At 39.3% G+C, this 19507-nt stretch overlaps 1 protein-coding gene across 1 annotated transcript in view; it reads right to left on the bottom strand.

The window, feature by feature from the left end:
• Positions 1-19507, bottom strand: part of GTF2IRD1 (GTF2I repeat domain containing 1) — an 80197-nt gene that overhangs the window by 42475 nt on the left and 18215 nt on the right. Inside the window, exons 8-15 of the mRNA XM_029285511.1 lie at positions 16520-16609; positions 12955-13038; positions 10540-10723; positions 9924-9949; positions 8085-8205; positions 6616-6653; positions 5469-5549; positions 196-249 (exon numbers count right to left, since the gene is read on the bottom strand). Of these exons, the coding sequence (XP_029141344.1) occupies positions 196-249; positions 5469-5549; positions 6616-6653; positions 8085-8205; positions 9924-9949; positions 10540-10723; positions 12955-13038; positions 16520-16609 (678 nt within the window). The remainder of the gene's footprint in view (positions 1-195; positions 250-5468; positions 5550-6615; positions 6654-8084; positions 8206-9923; positions 9950-10539; positions 10724-12954; positions 13039-16519; positions 16610-19507) is intronic.

Below are 19507 nucleotides of genomic sequence, written 5' to 3'. Positions count from 1 at the left end.
TAGTTATTTATTAAACGTATATGCTGCCCATCTCATTGATAGTGACTTTCCATTCTCCCACTGTATAAAGAAATCAACAAGATTTTTTTAAAAAAACAAATCCATTCCCCTTTTCATATTAAATGCTCAGACACAAAAGAGATTCACTGAAGGTGCAGGTGACTATTTTGGTATTTAAAAACCAGACAAACTCACCTTTGCCTTCCATTTGCTTTTCGTCATGCTGCAAATCAATGCTGGGGCCTTTATCTGAAAATCAGAGAAGGCTGATACTGAGCAGAAAACAAACCCATAATTGTTTTTTGAGAAAGTACTCTGTTACATTGAAAAAATGCATATATTATAGTAGGGAACTTTAGATGGTTATCAAAAAAAATTATTTACTATCCCACGGAACTATTGGTTATTGTCCCCTGCTATGCTCACATAACACACTTATCCTGGTGACTTTTAGAGAAGCAGGCAGTCTCAGCTGTGGGAGGCTTTAATCACCCCAAATCAGCAAGAGACCAAGTCTTCAAAACATGTTCTTTCCAGGAAATTTCTGATTTGTTTTACTAAGAAAATTCTCATTCACAGAGTGGACAGCATAGTATCCAATGTGTCAGATTCTTTTCACTTCTTCTTTTTTAAAATTACAGCTACAGATATTACAATATATAACACTCTTTACATAGTACTAATAAGATGGTGCTTATTCCAAGTCTTACACAAGATTATTCAAAGACTTCCTACTGTACACCATTAAGCCATTCTGAGCTTAAACATTTAACTGCACCACTCTGGAGGAGTATTTACCCATTGGATTGCTGTGGTTATATTTCTGCAAGCAATTAAATGACATTTGAGGGAAAGAGCCTTTTTAATGGCAGCATCCATTTGTCCTTTTTTTTTTTTTCTTGTATGGTGCTAAAATACATGTTTTCCTGGCATCAGAGGACATTTTCATATTTGATTTTGTACAGGTTTTTTTTTCCAATAGAGAAGAACAGGAGAAGAGAAAGGGGAACCAACAGGCCAAAAACAAACAGGTCTATTCAGAAGAGAGAACTTGCCACAACCAATCCAGTTTCATATCATTTATGGCGGTGTGGTTTTTATCATATGCATTCAAAATTCAATATATGAATATATATTTAGCTTTGGACCTTTTGAATATATATATAGCTTTGACAATGAATGTCTCAAGAAAGGAGAAAGGTAGATACAAATTCACCCAATCAAAAAAGAAAGAAACTGAAGATAGATTTATCTTTGAATTGTTTTAATTTATCTATAGTCAAATCCTAGAATCCAGAATTGTTAACATTTGGGAAAGACCTGGAAATCAACTACATTAACCCAACCTATTTCTTAAGGAGGAATTTACAATCTAGCATGCATTTATAACCCAAGTCATCAGGTTAACCCATAATTTCAGTTTATTCATTGGACACAGCATGTTATATGACACAGCAACTGTGGGTTTTTTTGTTTAGGGTTTACCATTTTGTAAGCACAAAGTTAGCAAATCTATTTCCTATCCTATTAAAAATTCTTCAAATCAGAAATAAATGAGATTGGTGATAAAATGAGGGATGTGAGAGATTAAGAATTAGAATTGATAATTTGTTGATTTAAAGTTAAATTTGTTTATGGTTAATTGTAAATTGATAAAGTTATAAAACAGGTTTAGTAGTAATAGAAATTTAAAATAGAAATGGAATATTTTAAACCTATTATGTTATTTGAGGGAAATAGAGAGGGGACAGTGAATGTATTGAGTTGAGTTGTTTATACTGTATATGTCTTTACTTTTGAATGTTTGATTACCCAAACACCACGGCGGGTCTTGAGTACCCTTTCTTAAGAATTTAAAAAACCAATAAAATGTGTTTTTTTTAAAAAAAAATCTTCAAATCAGGCCTTGCCTCGAACTTCTCTTCTTCAAACTAAACCAACCAACTCCTTCAATTATAATATTCATGTTTTCTGTGGAATTTAAACCACATTGTTTCATTAGGCGTGTTCTCGTGTAACTTATACATGAAGCCTGAATAAGTTAGTCAGTTCTTTATCACAGTCACAGATCAGAATTCTGCAGAACTTTAATCCAGGAGTGGGCAATTTTACGACCTGTGGACTCCAATTCCCAGAATTCCTGATTCCGCATGGCTCTGCATAGAGAATATTTGTAGCTCACAGCTGAAATAAAAGGACCTTGTGCAGCACTGATGAAGTTACTTAGTTTGGGTAATGAAACATCTGCAAGAAAACAACTAAGCTCAGAAAGCACCAAGGACTCCCTTAAAGTGATCTCACACTGCAGTAAAAGTATGAAAGAAGATTAGATATGACGAGAAACTATTAAGCATCAAGTTAAGGTCACATTCCTAGCTTATAATGCCACTATGAGCTGTTACCAGGAGATCCTAGAAAATTCTCATTTTTTAATTTGGAGGCGTCTATATTGTTTTTTCAGCAAATTTCTATATAGAATGCAAAGCTGGATCTATTTTGAATTGCCTAACTAGTTCTTTCCTAACTTCTTGGCATTCGGAATCAAACGAAGGCTGAGTGGGCTAAGTCTTGCTCTCAGCTTTTGCTTTTTTATTTGACCCCAGGTTTGGTTTAGGAAGCTAAACAAGTTTGTTATATTATTGTAAGATGCCATTTCCAGGCATCTTACCGTCAGCTATTGTAGAAAATATCTGCAAAGCTGTCTCAGGAAAGAATAATTCACTTGTTGTCTCACTGTGATATCCATTTAGGACTGCCTAGCCTTGAATCTGGTTTCTCAGTAACTGCAGGGTTTAATTCTCAGAAGAAATTATCAAATGCTTTAATTACTAGAATGCCATGAAAATGATCACTTCAGGTCAGCTACTTATATAACATTTCTCTACGAAGGGGACTAGATTCCTTGAGTGCCTATGGAGATTCTCAATCATCCAGGTCATGGTTGTCCCAAAGATGCTTTTTCCAAAAGGCAACTGGACTTTCTTGGGTTTTTCCTTTGAAAACATTTCACTTCTTATCCAAGAAGCTTCTTCAGTTCTAATGTCTAAAGATTCCTTGAGATTATAGTATAGTCAAGCAGCAATTTCATCGCGCCAGCCTAGTGTGAAAATTCAACAGGATAATTGCTGCTGATCCTCCATTCAGTGGACATAAATTCAACCTATTACAGGTAGTCCTCAACTTACAACCATTCGCTTAGTGGCCATTTAAAGTTACAATGGCAATTTAAAAAAGTGACTTATGACCATTTTTCACATTTACGACCATTGTAGCATCCCCATGGCCATATGACTGAAATTTGGATGCTTGGCAACTGGTTCATATTTATGATGATCGCAATGTCCCTGGGTCATGTGATCACCTTCTGTGACCTTCTGACAAGCAAACTCAATGGGGAAGCCAGATTCACTTAACAACCAGGTCAATAACTTCAGTGTTTCACTTAAAAACTGTGGCAAGAAAGGTCATAAAATTGGCAAACCTTACTTAACAACTGTCTTGCTTAGCAACATAAATTTTGCGCTCAATTATGGTCGTAAGTCGAGGACTGCCTGTAAGTGTAATAAATACAGCCCCCTTATGGTCCCCTATTTTGTCCTTTGATAGCTGAGTGAGTAAAGGGAAAGATGTATTTGAATGAGGAGGATGCTGATAGAAAGGTCTTCTCATCTGACTCCCCCCTTGCATTGAAGTCACCATAAGAATAAGCTTTCATTTATCACGAGACAGGTGGCCTTTCGCTCTTCCTGTGATAGGCTACATAGAAGATGTCCTTTCAGACTGAAAGGTGCAATACTAATTAAATAATAGAAAAAAACAATTATGGCCCTAGGCCAAATCCCTTAACTGCCTGGCAGCATTACAGGGTTCAGCAAAAATAGCTCAAAAGGGAATGTGAGAATTCAAAAGCTAGCATGCTCGTTCGTGTTATTTTGATTCATCACCCAGCTTTTGGATCAAATGAATATCTTTCTTTCATCGGAGTCCCTGAAAATGCCTCGACCCAAGTGAAAGTTGAAACTTCCGGTGACAAGAAGTCTTCCCATGTAACAGCAAACCAAAGTGTTACACTTGGTGCTTATCACTGCTTCTCCAAGTGCAATTCCTATCATACGAAGTCTTCAGAGACGTCATTTATTCGGGATGACAAATGGCAACTTGTGGCAAAGAGTGGCAAGCAATTGGCAGTGACCCCAGAGGGCAGGATCTGTTAATGAGATGGAGGAGACGTGGCAATCTAGTGCCAGCTTTTAAGTAGGTTGGTGATTCAGCTCTGGCCCAAGGGACCGAACCACTTGAGGCAGCAGGTCTCGTTTAAAACCTGTAGCATCATTGGTATTCAGATCACTGCTGGGACAGGAAGGATTCCAGAATGCTCACATGTTGCTTGGAAGGTGCCTCTTAGCCCTTCAAGATAGATATTCCATCCCAAACAAGAATGCTTAAATGGAACTGCTTATTTATTTTAGATTTTTTTAAAACCCACCTTTTTATTATTGTTATAACATAAGGCGACAAACATATCTAATCTTCCTCCTTCTATTTTCCCCACAACAACTCTGTGAAGTGGGTTGGGCTGAGAAAGAGTAACCGGGTCCAAAATCACCCAGATGGCTTTCACGTCTAAGGCAGGACTAGAACTCACAGTCTTCTAGTTTCTAGAATGGTGCCTTAAACCACTAGACCAAACTAGCTTATCTAGTCTGGTCGACCAGACTAGTTACACATCGACCAGCGGTTGCCAAGGCAGGGCCCCTCAATATCAAGACACCTGTCAGGACTTGAATAAGCAATCACAATAAAAGAGACCAATTTTCTGAAATCTTGCCAAACTTCAGTCATCTTGTTTGAGAGTACCGTTAACTTTTTACAGAACTCCAGATTTGGTTTGAGGACCTGGCCTGGAAAAAATCGCTAATTCCTGGCCTAGATTTTTTGAGGGTTCAACCTGTCAACCTCTAGATATTTGGGTGTAGCAAAATCTAACAGAAGTCAGGATAAGTCTGAAAAGAGAAAGCCTAGGGCAGTGGTGGCGAACCTATGGCAGAAGCGAGTGGCAGAAGCGGCACTCGGAGCCCTCTCTGTGGGCACACGTGCCGTTGTCCCAGCCTCGCCTCCCTCCATGACCCCCTCCTCACCAGCAGCCCCCCTGGAGAGAGTCACCCCCAAGCGTGGCCCACATGGAGCAGCACAGCCAAGGACATGGCAGCCAGGCAGCGTAGACAAGACTCTGCCCTCACGCCCCTTCCCGCACAGTTGATGCTGCGGGGCGCGGGCAGAGGGTGTGGCCGCCATGGCGCAGCTGGGCTGCCTGGGTGATCTGCGGCGGGCCCTGCAGGCAGTGAGTGGCCCTGCAGGCAGGAGGGGTGGGGGCCAGGGTCGGGGCCGGGGCCAGTTTTTGGGCACTCAGTCCCTAAAAGGTTCACCATCACTGGCCTAGGGAATCTTCTGTTGTGTTATGTACTGACCTGGAACAGTGATCTGAATTATGTCCACTTCATCTGGTTCTATTTTGATGCGTTTAATCCCTCCCAGTTCTCCTGAGGTACCTATCAAGGGAAGCAGAGCAACAGTGAAAATTTGGAACAGAAGAAAAAGAGAAAGAGAGAGACCCAGAGACAAGAGAGCAGGAAGAGACATAGGAAGCTTCTTAGACAAATGAAACTATGAAATCTGTAAGAAGAAATGATTCTTCAACATCTTAAGTATCTCTACTGTGATACTTAAAGCAGTATAATCAATTAAAATACTAAGTTGGGCCATTTATTCTTCTCTCTCCGTCTCCCTTATTGATTTGCAACTTTGTATACCTTCTTATTTTTAAAACACCTAAAGTAGTTTATAATAAAGGCTGAAGATCTCAGGAGCATTTCCAAGTCCATTGTGGAGATGCCAAGGATTGAACGTAGATCTTTTGTACAGAAGCATATTTATTTATTGAATAAATTTATATAGCATTGCATCTACTGAAGGGAACTCTGGTACATATACTCTACAACTGAGTTAATAGCTCTTCTGTACAAAAATAAAGTAAGACTCTAGTCCTCATGGTGCTGAATAAAGGATTTATGTAAACAGGAATGCAGAAGCTGCCTTAGAGTAGGTTCAGATCATAGCAATCAATGGTAACTGCCTGTGGTTCCTGCTAGGAGCCTTACTTACCTCTTCCTGAACATATACAAATTGAATCTGGAACCCCAACCCATATATCAAATTTAAGAAGGGCAAGGATATATATCAAGGCAAGAAGCTCCTCTCAGCTCCTTTAGAATTCTTCTCCATAATAGTCATGAGGATCAAAATCTTTGTTCTAGGCAAACCAATGCTTGGCATTTTTAAAGAGAATCTTAACTTTATGTTACTGGTTATCTACTACCCTAATGGGCTTAATACATTTATTAAGTCATATGTTTATAGTCATGTGATTTGTGAGCTCAGCAGCTATTTAAATTGGACAAATAAATAAATAGATAATAGTACATAATTCATTACATTAAATCATGAAAACTACGGCAACGCTACATGATTAACTCAATATTATTTTCAAATGCAGACAGTCTCTCCTATCTTCTTCTTACCATTACTTGAACAAAGCAGTGATTGCTGGTAAGTTACCTGGTTCACAGTCTCCAGACATGGGCCATTTTTCAGACCTAGCAAATGAAAGGAGGATCAAGCAGGTTTTGTGATTTACAGATTACAGATAGACCTCAACTTACAACCATTCATTTAGTGACCATTTGAAGTTACAATGGCACTGAGAAAGTGACTTATGACCATTTTTCACACTTACAACCGTTGCAGCATCCCCATGGTTACATGATGCTTGGCAATTGGTTCATATTCGTGACAGCTGCAACATCTTGGGGTCATATGATCCCCTTTTGAGACCTTCTGGCAAGCAAAGTCAATGGGGAAGCCAGTTTCTCTTAACAACCATGTTACTAACTTAACAACTGCAGTGATTCACTTAAAAACTGTGACAAGAAAGGCTGTAAACTGGGGCAAAACTCACTTAACAAGTATCTCACTTAGCAACCTAAAGTTTGGGCTCATTTTTGGTCATAAGTTGACCAAAATTAGTTTGGTTCAGTGTGTTGCATTCTTTGCATTCTTTTTGCATTCTGCATTCTTCTAAGTATCATTTGGATCTGGAATCTGTCAGTCAAATAAAGTATTCAAGGCTGAAGGATAGGAAAATACTTCATCCTATTTATATTAACCCTTTAATCCTTCCTTCACATCCTTCTCAAAAGAATAAAGTCTTCTAAGATAGAAGAATACTTCCTGTGCTAAACTGCAATGAATCTTTGACTATATTACCATAGTATCTTGTCTTTATGCTTGGCAAACTGAGATGTAAAATTGATTTATTTTATAAGAGCTCAATAGAACTGACAAGGCAATAAATGTATATAAATATCCCTGTTCAGTGGTTTATGGAATTACGTCTTTCTCTTAACTTAATCATGTCACTGGGCCATTGTATCAACAAAACAGCTTTCTGGGGAAAAATTGAGATTGAAATTTAAGTAATACGGATGAACATTTAGTGTAATTCTTTTCTTGATTTTATCAAGAACAACGCTGCCAAATCTAAGCTGACAATATGACCATTAGATGGCAGCAAAGAGGGGATGGTTGTATCTGCTGCCATCTAGTGACCTGAACATAGAAAAAAACAAGATGGTGACAGAATATCACAGACAAAGATATTTCTAAGAAACACAGGTATAGGCCAACTAAGAAAGAACACATTTAAGCAAGTAACAAGTATTTGTGGCTTTACAATTCATGCTTTTAATAAAGTCATTGGAATCCCATTCATTTCCCATATAATGGCTTGATGTATTTCTTAACACAAAGTATAATCAAAGTATGCAACTCTTGTCCCAATATATCATGATGGCTGCTGGACTATTTGGTTTAAAAAGTAATATAATCATGGAAGAAATTTATAAATATGTATCAGCTATGTTAATTAAAATATAACCAGAGGCAGTATTTTATCAGCTACATATCCCAGCAATGATACACCATGGTCTTTATACTCCACAATTTAAACAAGATAAAAATGAGCTTACCTGTGATTACCTTGAGAAGTCCCTGCTAAATCAAGAAATGCCATTCTATGTGGTTCGGGGGAGACTTCCCCAGAGGGGCTTGATGGCTCAATCTTGGTTGCATCTTTGGTAAATTTATTTCCTGGTAGCATGGGCAGCATAGGGAAAGAAAAAGAAATATATTTTGCTATTGCCCAATTTAGAAGAAAGAAGAACTATATGGTCTAAAAGACACATCAAGGCATTAGTCCTTTGAAAGTTTTGCCCTTTTGGCATCCATCAGCAACATGAAGAATGGGAGTGGCTGGATAGTCATCTATCAGAAATGTTTTTGTGGAGGCTGCTTTGAACAAGGGGTAGGACTGAATAATCATTAAGATAGCTTCCAACTCTACAATTCTATGACCAAGCAGATTATTCCAAAGAAATGCCATCCTCCAGAGAAAGGAAGAAAAATGTTCCCCTTCAGAATTTCTTAAAACCAATATCAAGCATTAGAAAATGTAAAGGACCACAATGGACTCTGATTGCTCTAGGGAAAAACTATGTAATCACCATGAGTCAACAGTGACTTGATGGCACATAATTAATCAATCAGTGCTAATGTCACAGCATAATCTCATCTCTTCCAATTTGCCATTTGGGGAAGATGCGTTCATTATTGGTAGAGCTTATAATGAAAACTGTTCCATAGGCCTTTGGGAGAGAAATTTGGGCATCCACTTCTCATTAAAAGAAAAAGGCCCAAATCCTTTCCAATGGATTTGAAAAGCTTCATCACACTCAAGGGAGGTTCTGAAAATTCCATTTATTTACAGAATTGCTCTACGGAGCAGAAGAATCATATTTGGTATTTGGGTCAGAAGATAGAGATGTTAAGATCTCTTACCTGTTCTGCACTAGATAACTTGTTCCTAGCAGAATATCATCAAACAATTTTGAATCAAAATAAGTCTTAAGTTCATTTACAATTTTTAGTTTTCCCTCACATGACCATGTTTGGAAGATTTCATATTCATTTCTGACTGAAGATTTCCCTCTTTCAACCTAACCTAACACCAACCTAGTTTGAGAACACCTCTTTTCTACTGTGATCCCATGATGTTGCCACCAACTCATTCCCAGTCTAGAAGTGAGTCAAGCTTAAGTCATTTTTAGAAGTTCCAGTATTAAAATTGCACTTTTTTATTCTAACACATTGAAGGGCAAAATCTGTTCCTCTCTGTCACCTGTTACCTTGGAGGGAAATCAGGTGACTGACAATGACTGGGAAGGCAAGATAGGGATTGGCAACAGGGAAATCTCTATTCCTTCCAATTTGTTCATCTCAATATTGTTTTCTTCCAGTTCAACCATGGGTGGACAGCATTTCAGCTAAGCAATCAATTCTGAAAAACTGTGAATAATTTTATTATGCAGTTTAATTACTTTACTAAATGAGACAGATTAAGGCCTTGGGTTATAAAGTGGACTGCTTACAACAAACCATAGGTACAGTTAATAAGTTTAACACAAGCCTCTCCAATTCTCCAAATTGAGCCAATTTGCTATGACTCAAACCAAACAGCAAATCACATTTCAGTGTCACATGAAGAATTCCATACTCTAGAACATGGGTGTCAAACTCTCCACGTCACGTGACATGTTGCGACGTATCGCAACTTTTTTTGCATTGCCAAAGTTGTACTGGGTGCAGCCTCCACATGATGCAACCGGCCCGTGGGCCAGCAGTTTGACACCCTGCTCTAGTACAGATAATAATAGTAATACATTTTTTAAAAAATTCAGAGAAGGAAAAAACTTCAAAGTTTCTAGCTGCATTCTGTTTGACAGGATCTTTGGGGAAAATGTCTGACATACCTGTAAAAATTCTTTCATCAAACATCCTGTAGAGGAAGGAGAAATAATTCAGATGCAAAGAAGGGGAAAAATAACAATAAAAAGCATCCATCTGTAATTAATATGGGGATAAACCTCACCGCCCTCCAATCGGCAATTCACGTCACAAACTTACCAAAATGACATAACCATTTTTATTCTTTCTCACATGGAAAGAGAGCTGAACTTCTTTATGATTATTAGAAAGTGACTTTTAAAATGTATCAAGTCGATAGATAACTAAGATGCTGAATCTCGTTGCTGATTCCCAGATTTGTGGGACCATAAATTGAGCATGTTTTTCTACTGTAATACAAACTTATGCTGCCTTTTTGGGTGAACGCTGACAAATTCTGAAATTTGCCTCAAGAAAATAAAGTTGGAGAAATGCTAGATCCATTTACAAAGCCTTATTTCCACTGGAATCAGAAGTGTGTGTGGGAGGAGTGTGTGTGTGTGTGTGTGTGAAAAGTCAAAATGGATAGAGATAACACCCTTTTTTGACCTCTCCAGGGATACTACTGATTGGAATGGAAGGTCCCAAACTTCCCAGTTCCTTCCAACATCCACTTATGTGAATGCTCAAGCAATGAAGTACCTTTTGATCATGAAGTGGATATTGTGCCTTTCTTCCAAGATCCGCTTGAGTTTGGGGACCCCATAGGTGCAGGGCCTCTTGAAGGGGATTTTGTCTGGAATTCCAATGATTTCTACTGCTTCCGGATCACAGGCAATTTTCCGGTACGGGACAGGGACCATGTGATCCAGCCCCAAGGCTTCAGCTGAACATGGTAGAACATAGAATCTTTAATATAAGAACAGGCAGAAGAATAAGAACATAAGACAAACCCCACTGGATTAGACCAAAGGCCTCTACAATCCAGTCTTCCGTGTCACAAATTTGACCCCTCCATTTCTCTGGAATACCCTCAAACTGGACATCTTCTTGTCCATATTCCCCAGTGGCTGAAACTGAGAGATATGTTGGCTGTGTACAGTCAGCACGGTTCAGTTGAAAACATAAGTCTCTGTACTTGCTTATTTTTAATCTTGGTTAGTTTTTTATGGCTTAATGTACTATACAGATCCACTGGTTAATTTAATGATTCAGTGATTTGGATATGCCCAGAAAATGAGACAACTCAAGTTAAGTATGTTATGTAAACCCAATCACTAACTGTCTTCAAACACTGCTTAAGCTATGATTTAATTATTTATTAAATAAACCACAGCAATTTACATATCATGATAAACTAAAATTATTAACAAACTAGAATGGCTAGATTTACAAAACCACATTCCTCCTAAGCCAATCTACAGTGTAAGCTTAATATTTGTGTATTCCCCAGCTCTGCCTTTGATATCTAAGGTAATATATAATTATAACTTCAGAGGCAGCTGATGGCCCATATTGAGGTGAGCCTGGTTTTGTAAACAGGCCTTGATCACTGATGCTGGGATCACAGCCACCCAGGATTACTAGGAGTTGGGCAGCATATAAATTTATTAATGATGATGATGACAATGATTATGATGATGATGCATTGTCCCCTTTGAAAACCACCCAACATAAAAAAAATTCCAAACAAATCAGAATCCCATTAAAACAAAGATTTTTAAAAGCATAATCATTTATGCAGAAGGTCATTGTACAGAATCCACAATCTGCATGTGATTAAGGAATACCTATTTTTCATTTCCAACCCAATCTGCCAGAAATTATGCACTTAAATTTTAAAAGGAAATTGCTAATTTAGATGCAAAATAACATAGATTTGTCAAATAAGCCTTTAACTTTTAACTCTTCCAAAACTGCTCTGCCCAATGTAATCATTGGCTCCCCCACGACATAAATTGCATAAATATTACCTACTTTGGCCATAAGTATTTCATAGATCAAGTGATATATCAGAACATTCCAAATTCAAATCACCCTCCCATTTTAGACTTATCCCAGTTTCTTAGCCTCAGCAATCCAATTTTAAATGTGAGCATAATTGCACTGAACTATGTATTAAGGTCAATGCTTGAGCCTTTATTGAAAATAAATATTTTTATTGCTGTGTATACCAGTGCACTTTATACAAAGAAACGCGAATCATTTGTGCTATCCCAAAGGTATTCTTCCTGTTTATCTTTTAATGTTTAACCCAGCATAACCTTTAAAAATCAAAATACCAGAGGAAAAAAGCCAGAGAAGGGGAGGAAGGAGAAGGGATGGGAGGAAGAAATAGAAGGGGAAAAGGGAGGAGGAGAAGGAGGAGGAGGAGGAGGAAGGGGAGGAGGAGAGCTAAGAGAGAAATATTTGCAAAACATTCACATAATTCAGAAGGTAACCATGAAGATAATCATAATGGATGATGCCATCTTAGTAGCAGAAAGAAAATTGTAGCAATTAGTGTCTTTCCTAAAACTGGCAAGTTACAGATTCAAAAACCCAATTTACCACAGGCTACTTTCACAGGGTGGGGATAAAACAAGAACTGCTATGGGGCAACTATCATCATGGTAAAGTTATTTATACAAAACCAAGCATTCCTTGTTATATTCACATAACAGGGATCCTGTGGTCTTCTGTTTTCTGTTGGAAACCAGTTCCCATCAACCCCTCCCAGCACAGGAGTTGGAGTGGCAATCCAACAACATCTGGACAGGCACTGGCTTTCTGCCACAGATATAACTGCTTCCCTCATAGATGACATCCTTGCTGTTTTGGCTTCCAAAGGATTTGCCATTGAGAAAGGCCAGTGTAGAGATTGATAAAAGCTGACTTTTCAAATGGAACCCTCCTCCTGAACCTCCTTAAAAGCTGTATCACCCCAAAAAACACCATGCCAAGAAGGAATTAAGGAGAGGACACGTAACACAAGCCATCTATTGCAGTTGCAACGAGTAGAGGTTTCGTTTAAAAAAGCTTAGGATCAAGAGAAAAAAATTGCCTTAAAATTGCTTCGTAATTATATGCCAGCCACAAGCACCACAGATGATAAACAGGAATTTCACACCCACTCACCATATCGACTGTTAAACAGAATTTGCACACATTCCCTCAGGGTGTTGATATCTTCGGTTTCTTTTATAAAACTGTCCCATTTATCTAGGAAAACAAAAGAAGATTCTGTTTGCCTTCCTACCCCATTGCTGGGGCTTTTTTTTTTTTGCACTGGCTACATCAGATAGGAACCCTTACTACATATAGTTTCCAAAATCATCACAAAGCAAGGCAGATACAGCAAGCATCATCCAAAATTGTAGGCCTTAATTATCAGTCCAGATACATTTAGTCTGCAGTACTGTGTGGTTTTTTTTTGGTTTTGTTTTTTGTTTGCATTCATACAGATGTCTCCACGGGTGACTGTTTCAAGGGTAAAAAGATTTAATCTTTTTTTCAAGTCAAACTTAACTTCCAGTAAGTTTCATGAACAGTTCCAAGTTCTTTCTTAAACAGCAATATGGAAGTGATCCCAGGGTAGAATACAGCCCTGGGATTTTCTGGTGGTCTTCCATTCAAATAATAACAAGGCCCAGCCAGCCTCACCCAGATACTGCTACCGGCTGTATGCATCATTTTTTGCAAGTGAACTTTACTTTTTTAAAATTTATGCAGGTCACACCCAAGCAGTGGGAGGTCTGCGATGCAAAAATGGGCACTGAGATAATATTAAAGCCATCTTGCCCAGGGGAAAGAATTCATATAGAGTAGTGAGCCCTTGAAGTTTAGTCAAAAGTGAGATCCACCTAAACCACAGGTAGGCAACCTTGGCCTAAACTGTAGTTGATCACTGATCTAAATATTTCTCAATTCAGTTCTTTCTCTCTTTCTCCTCTATCATAAAAGGGGAAGAATTGAGAGAATTTGGGGGATGAGTTGCAGGGGCTGTGACTCTACCCCATTTCTGTTAATGCAAAACCATGGTAAAATGATTTGACATTCTGTTGCCTCACACTTCTGCAGGAGGTGGGGCTGACAGGGGTCCATCTGCTGTCCTCCAAAATAAGATTTGCGCGGCAGCAACTCTGATGTTTGTGACGCCTACTTCCTTGACTGACTGACTTTGTTTTAGTCCCTGTTTTTTTTTATTCGAGTGAATAGTCTGGGTGGCCTAGGCACATAATTTTTTTTTTAAGTTCCTGGCAAGCTCAACTGTATGTATTTGTATTATAAAAATATTTACATTCCGCAATTAGACTTGGCATCTATAGAAAAGAATTAAAATAGAGCTGTGTATTATAAAAATATATCATCACTTTAAAATGTGTTATAAAAGCTTATAAGAAACTATCTCAAGTCAGAAAAATGAAAAGAAGCCAGTGAGAAAAGGGTAAGGTACTGGAGTGCTGTCAATTTTGAGCAAACAATATCCATATTTTAAATATGATAGGGAAATTAGTGGAACACACGTTTAGCTCACATAACCTGTTAGATCAGCGGTTCTCAACCTATGGGTCGCGACCCCATTTGGGATCGATCGACCATTTCACGGGGGTCGCCAAGCAAGGCTGTCCGCCATTTTTTTCCCCTTTTCTGGCGGGTGCCTTACCTCCCTTGAGCTGGGCCAGCTGGTGGTCGGCCTGCTCCGTCTCTGCCGCTTGCCAGCTACGCCTCGGCCGGCGCAGGGGGCGGAACCACGCATGCGCGGCGCTCCCGGGCAGGGAAAGTCCTCGACTTACGACCGGTTGGGTAGTCCTCGACTTACGACTGGTTTAGTCCTCGACTTACGACTGGTTTAGTCCTCGACTTACGACCGGTTTAGTCCTCGACTTACGACCGGTTGGGGTCGCGGCATTAAAAAGGTTGAGAACCACTGTGCTAGATTGATCTCCTTGGTATTTCTAGTGTAGAAGCAGGAAAACCTCTAGTCTGAAAGCTTGGAAAATCATTGCTAATCAGTGCAAACAATATTGCTCTAGGTAGAGCACAGGGAAACCAGGAGTTCAGCTAGTGCTGAGGAACTTTGGGGTAGAATTAAACTGAAGATGGGAAGGTATGCTTCCCATATGCTACTGCTTCCATTACCAGCTTTAAAAGCCTCCCCAAACGGGAATAACAGCAAAAGAATTGGCCCCATGCCTTTTTGTGACCCCGTCACTATTCCAGTGACAGGATCTGTGAACTGCCAGATACACTGGTGTAGGGGTGATAGATCAGATGTGTTTGAATATTAGTACTGATATTAGGAGTGGTAGAACCTGGGGGTGGAGTCAAAAGAGGGATCAGCCTAGAATCTCTAGGTAGCCACAAACAAACTAACTCCAATCCCCTTGAATTCTGTTGACCCTTATCTAACTTCTAGCAACTGCTAATCTTAGTTGAGAATATTCCTATGCATAGACATGAGTAGCAATAAATCAGTTTAATTGGACCTTCACATGTGGACCTGATCTTTCGCACCTGACAGGAGGCAAGTTGCAGACCCCCCAACCCAATAGTCTTGCATTAGATGTGAAGAAAAGGAAGTCTCATTCCAGCTAATGTACATTAAAGGAGACAATAATACAGAGAATAAACATAGAATTCACTTGCAAAAACCTACAACCTTATTTGCAGCATCTCTGTACAGGCCTGAGAAACTCCAAAGAGTTTCTGTCATTTAAAGCAGGTAGTTCTGATGACCTTAAATCAATTTCCTAGATGCCAATATGTCCTCAATTTACAACCATTTGTTTAGTGACTGCTCAAAGTTACAATAGCGCTGAAAAAAGTGACTTATGACCAGTCCTCACACTTACAACCATCACAGACTCCCCAGTCACATGGGCAAAATTTAGGCACTGCCAACCGGTATGTATTTACGACAACTACAGCATCCCAGCATCGTGTAATTGCCATGTGCGACCTTCCCAGCAAGCTTCCAACAAGCAAAGTCAATGAGGGAAATTGGATTCATTTAACAACTGTGTGATTCACTTATCAACTGCAGTGATTTGCTTAACAACTCTGACAAAAAAGGTCATAAAAATCAGCAACGACTACCCCCAACAACTTAGTAACAGAAATTCTGGTCCCAATTGTGATCATAAATTGAGGACTACCTTCAGTTAGTTTCCTGGTCTAGTTTATTTAGTGAGGCTGACACTACTTCTGTGGAGGAATGCTTCCATTGTCCAACTGCTCCTATTGTTATATATATATATTTTACATTCAACCAAACTTTGTCTTTCTATGATTTAGACCAGGGGTCCCCAATCCCCGGTCCATGGACCAGAACCGGGCTGCGGCATGCCAGCAACCGGTCCATATAAACAAGCAAACCCCGTATACGAGATGCAGGCAGCACACAAAACCACGCACCCTCCGGTCCACGGAAAAACCTCTCTCCACGGAACCGGTCCCCAGTGCCCAAAAGGTTGGGGACCTCTGATTTAGACCAATTATTTAGTCCATTTATCTGTAATCCCAAACCTAAGATCAATCACTTATGGCTTTATCTTCCTTCCACACATTATTTAGTGTTACCTTTCTAACAGATTTTTTTTTTTGCGATAGAGGTCCTATATGAAAGAACTCTATAATCTGAATTTACACTCACCTGTAAAATTTTGGGGGCAGTTTCTAGGACCAGAGAATGCAGCCTTACCTGATTTGTCATGGACTATGGAGAAAAGGATGCGCTTGGAGGAGTGGACATTTTGGATGAGTGGACCACCAGGGAGGATAGATTTTTGTCCTGCACACAAAAAAGCAAGGAAACCAATATGAGATTGAGGGAAGGGAGGGTGAGTGAAAAATCAGAAAAACAAGAGCAAAGGAAAAGAGAACTCTTGGATATTTTAAGCAAAATGAATTCTACAGCTCACCCGCAACCTGGAAACTATTCATCCTGACCCACATGCACTTCACTTTGATCACACGTGTAAAGATCAGTTGTGACAAATTCAGTTGCAAATAAAATGTAGCACCAGTTCGTCGCATCCTCAAGCAGTTTCTTGAGCCTCTGCGTTACAGAGAACAGGCATTATGCTCAACTGTATTCTACAGGTATTCTAATCCTCGTTTAGTGACCACAATCGGGACTGGCAACTCTTGTCATTAAGCAAAGTGGTTGCTAAGTGAAACTGTGATTGTGCTTATATCTTATTCCAGTTTTCCCGCTTTACAACCCTGGGAGGGTTGTAAATACAAGGATTGTTTGCACAGTTACTTTTCCATCACCATTGTAAGTGCAAATGGTTGTTGTACAAGGTAGTTTGACTGAAACGCACTATAGAGAAGCATTTCCCAACCTTTTAGAGATGGAAGCTGTATGTTTAGAGCAGCAGGAGGAAAGAGAGCTATCCTCAGGACTGTGTAAAGAGAATCCCACTGCCGCAGATAAACTATAGTATAAGTAGTCACTGACTTATGACTGTAAATGAGCCCACAATCACAGTCCTAAGTCATTGTGATTGTAAGTCAAGGCATCACGTGACTGGACCTGCTTTTGCATTTCTTATAATAATAATAATGATGATAAAGTTGTAAGGGACCTTGGAGGTCATCTAATCAGGCAGGAAACCCTATACCAGTGATGGCGAACCTTTTAGAGACCGAGTGCCCAAACTGCAACCCAAAACCCACTTATGCATCGTCGAGTGCCAGGCGGTTTGGCCCATTGGCTGGGTGTGGCCAATTGGGTGGGCGTGGCCAACTGGGTGAGCGTGGCTGGGGTGGTAATGGCAGACTGGGTGGGACTAAAAAGTTCAATCAATCAATTTCAACTTTGCAAGATCTTTTTTTTCCTGCGAGAAGTTGAAATTGACTGATTGAAACTTTTTTTTTTTTGCACACAGCGGTGGAGGCCTAAAGCGAAAAGGTTTTATAAAACCCAGCTGAAGGCCCAGGACTGGGGCGACAGCGCAAGTGCCCACAGAGAGGGCTCCGAGTGCCACCTCTGGCACCCGTGCCATAGGTTCGCCACCACTGCCCTATAGCATTTCGGACAAATGGCTGTCCAGTCTCTTCTTAAAAACTTCCAGTGTTGGAGCATTCACCACTTCTGGAGGCAGGTTGTTCCACTGGTTAATTGTTCTCACTGTCAGGAAATTTCTCCTTAGTTCTAGGTTGCTTCTCTCTTTGGTTAGTTTCCACCCGTTGCTTCTTGTCCTGCCTTCAGGCGCTTTGGAGAATAGCTTGACTCCCTCTTCTTTGTGGCAGCCCCTGAGATATTGGAACACTGCTATCATGTCCCCCCTCGTCCTTCTCTTCGTTAGTTAAATGAACGCTGCAGTCATTAAGTAAATCCATTTTCCCCAATGGACATTTTCTGCTGGAAACTGGAAGTAAACGCCAGGAACTTGGCAAAAGCTTTGCAAATTATGGTCATGGGACCACGGGATGCTGCAAACGCTGCAAAGATGAGCCGGTTGCCAAGCACCCAAAATGTGATCCTGTGACTGCCTCTGTGTGTGTGTGTGTGTTCATCATAACTTTGAAAATGGGTCACAAGTAACTCTCGGAAGATCTGTCATAACGTCAAACAGTTGTTAAGCAACTGGTCAGGAGTTGAGGACTTGCAGATACTATTTGAATTATTCAGAATGACAGCGTAGAGGTCTACGAGGATCTCTTCAGACTGAGTGGATGGTCAAAGAAATGTCAAATGTAATTCAATTTAAGCAAATGTAAAGTGATTCTCACTTTCCTTATGAGAAGAGGCTAACATATTTGGGACTCCACAGAGGAAAAAAAATAAATGTGACTGAAATGTATAAAATCATGAATGGCCTGGAGAAGATGGACAGGGGGGAAGTTTTTTTTCCCCTCTCTCAAAACGCTAGTACCAAGACATATTCAATGAAGTTAAAGGGGAAAAGATTTAAAACAGAAAAAAGCAACCTCTTTTCCACCTAATGCATAATGAACTTGAGGAATGAATTATCCCCAGACATGGTGATGACTACTTACTTAAATGGCTTTAAAAGGGGGATTGGATAAATTCATGATGGGCAGGTCAATTGGTCATGAAGACTCAATGTTACATTCAGATTAGGGGCAGCATGTTTCAAGGAGAAGAGCAGTGGGAGAGGAGCATGTCACTGTCTCCTCTTTTTTTTTTTTTTTGTTAAAATTTTTATTATTTTTCATCATAAAAAAAACATCACAAATGTTACACAATGCTATAGAAAAAAAAAACCCCACCCCCCACCCCCCCGGACTTCCCAAACCTAATCCCAGGATAATATTCAGATATAAGTAAACAAATATTAATATCTCTAACTCCACAAAGTATATTATTCTACATAAGTAGGTAAAATATATAAAAGAAAAAAAAAACAAATTTATTAAGAACCTAAATTATATTCCACCACTCTATGCTTCTTTTAAATATAAGCAATCCATCTTCTCCATATTAATAAATTATTCATTTGAGTAGTTCTTCAGGTAAGTCGAAATCTTTACCATTTCAGCAAAGTACGAAACTTTCAATCTACAGTCTTCCATTGTAGGTCTACATCTATAAAAAAAATCTTTTAAGCCCTTTTATAAAGTTACATCTTCAAATACTTATCAAGTATAATGTCAAGAAATTACCAGCCTTCATCCATTATTAAATCAGACAGAAATTCTCTATTTCAAAATAATTATC

Source organism: Protobothrops mucrosquamatus, unplaced genomic scaffold (genome assembly GCF_001527695.2).
Source record: "Protobothrops mucrosquamatus isolate PMUCROS unplaced genomic scaffold, P.Mucros_1.0 scaffold1796, whole genome shotgun sequence".
Taxonomy (NCBI): Eukaryota; Metazoa; Chordata; class Lepidosauria; order Squamata; family Viperidae; genus Protobothrops; species Protobothrops mucrosquamatus.
Note: the sequence above shows the minus strand (reverse complement) of the source record. Positions and strands in the feature narration are given on the sequence as shown.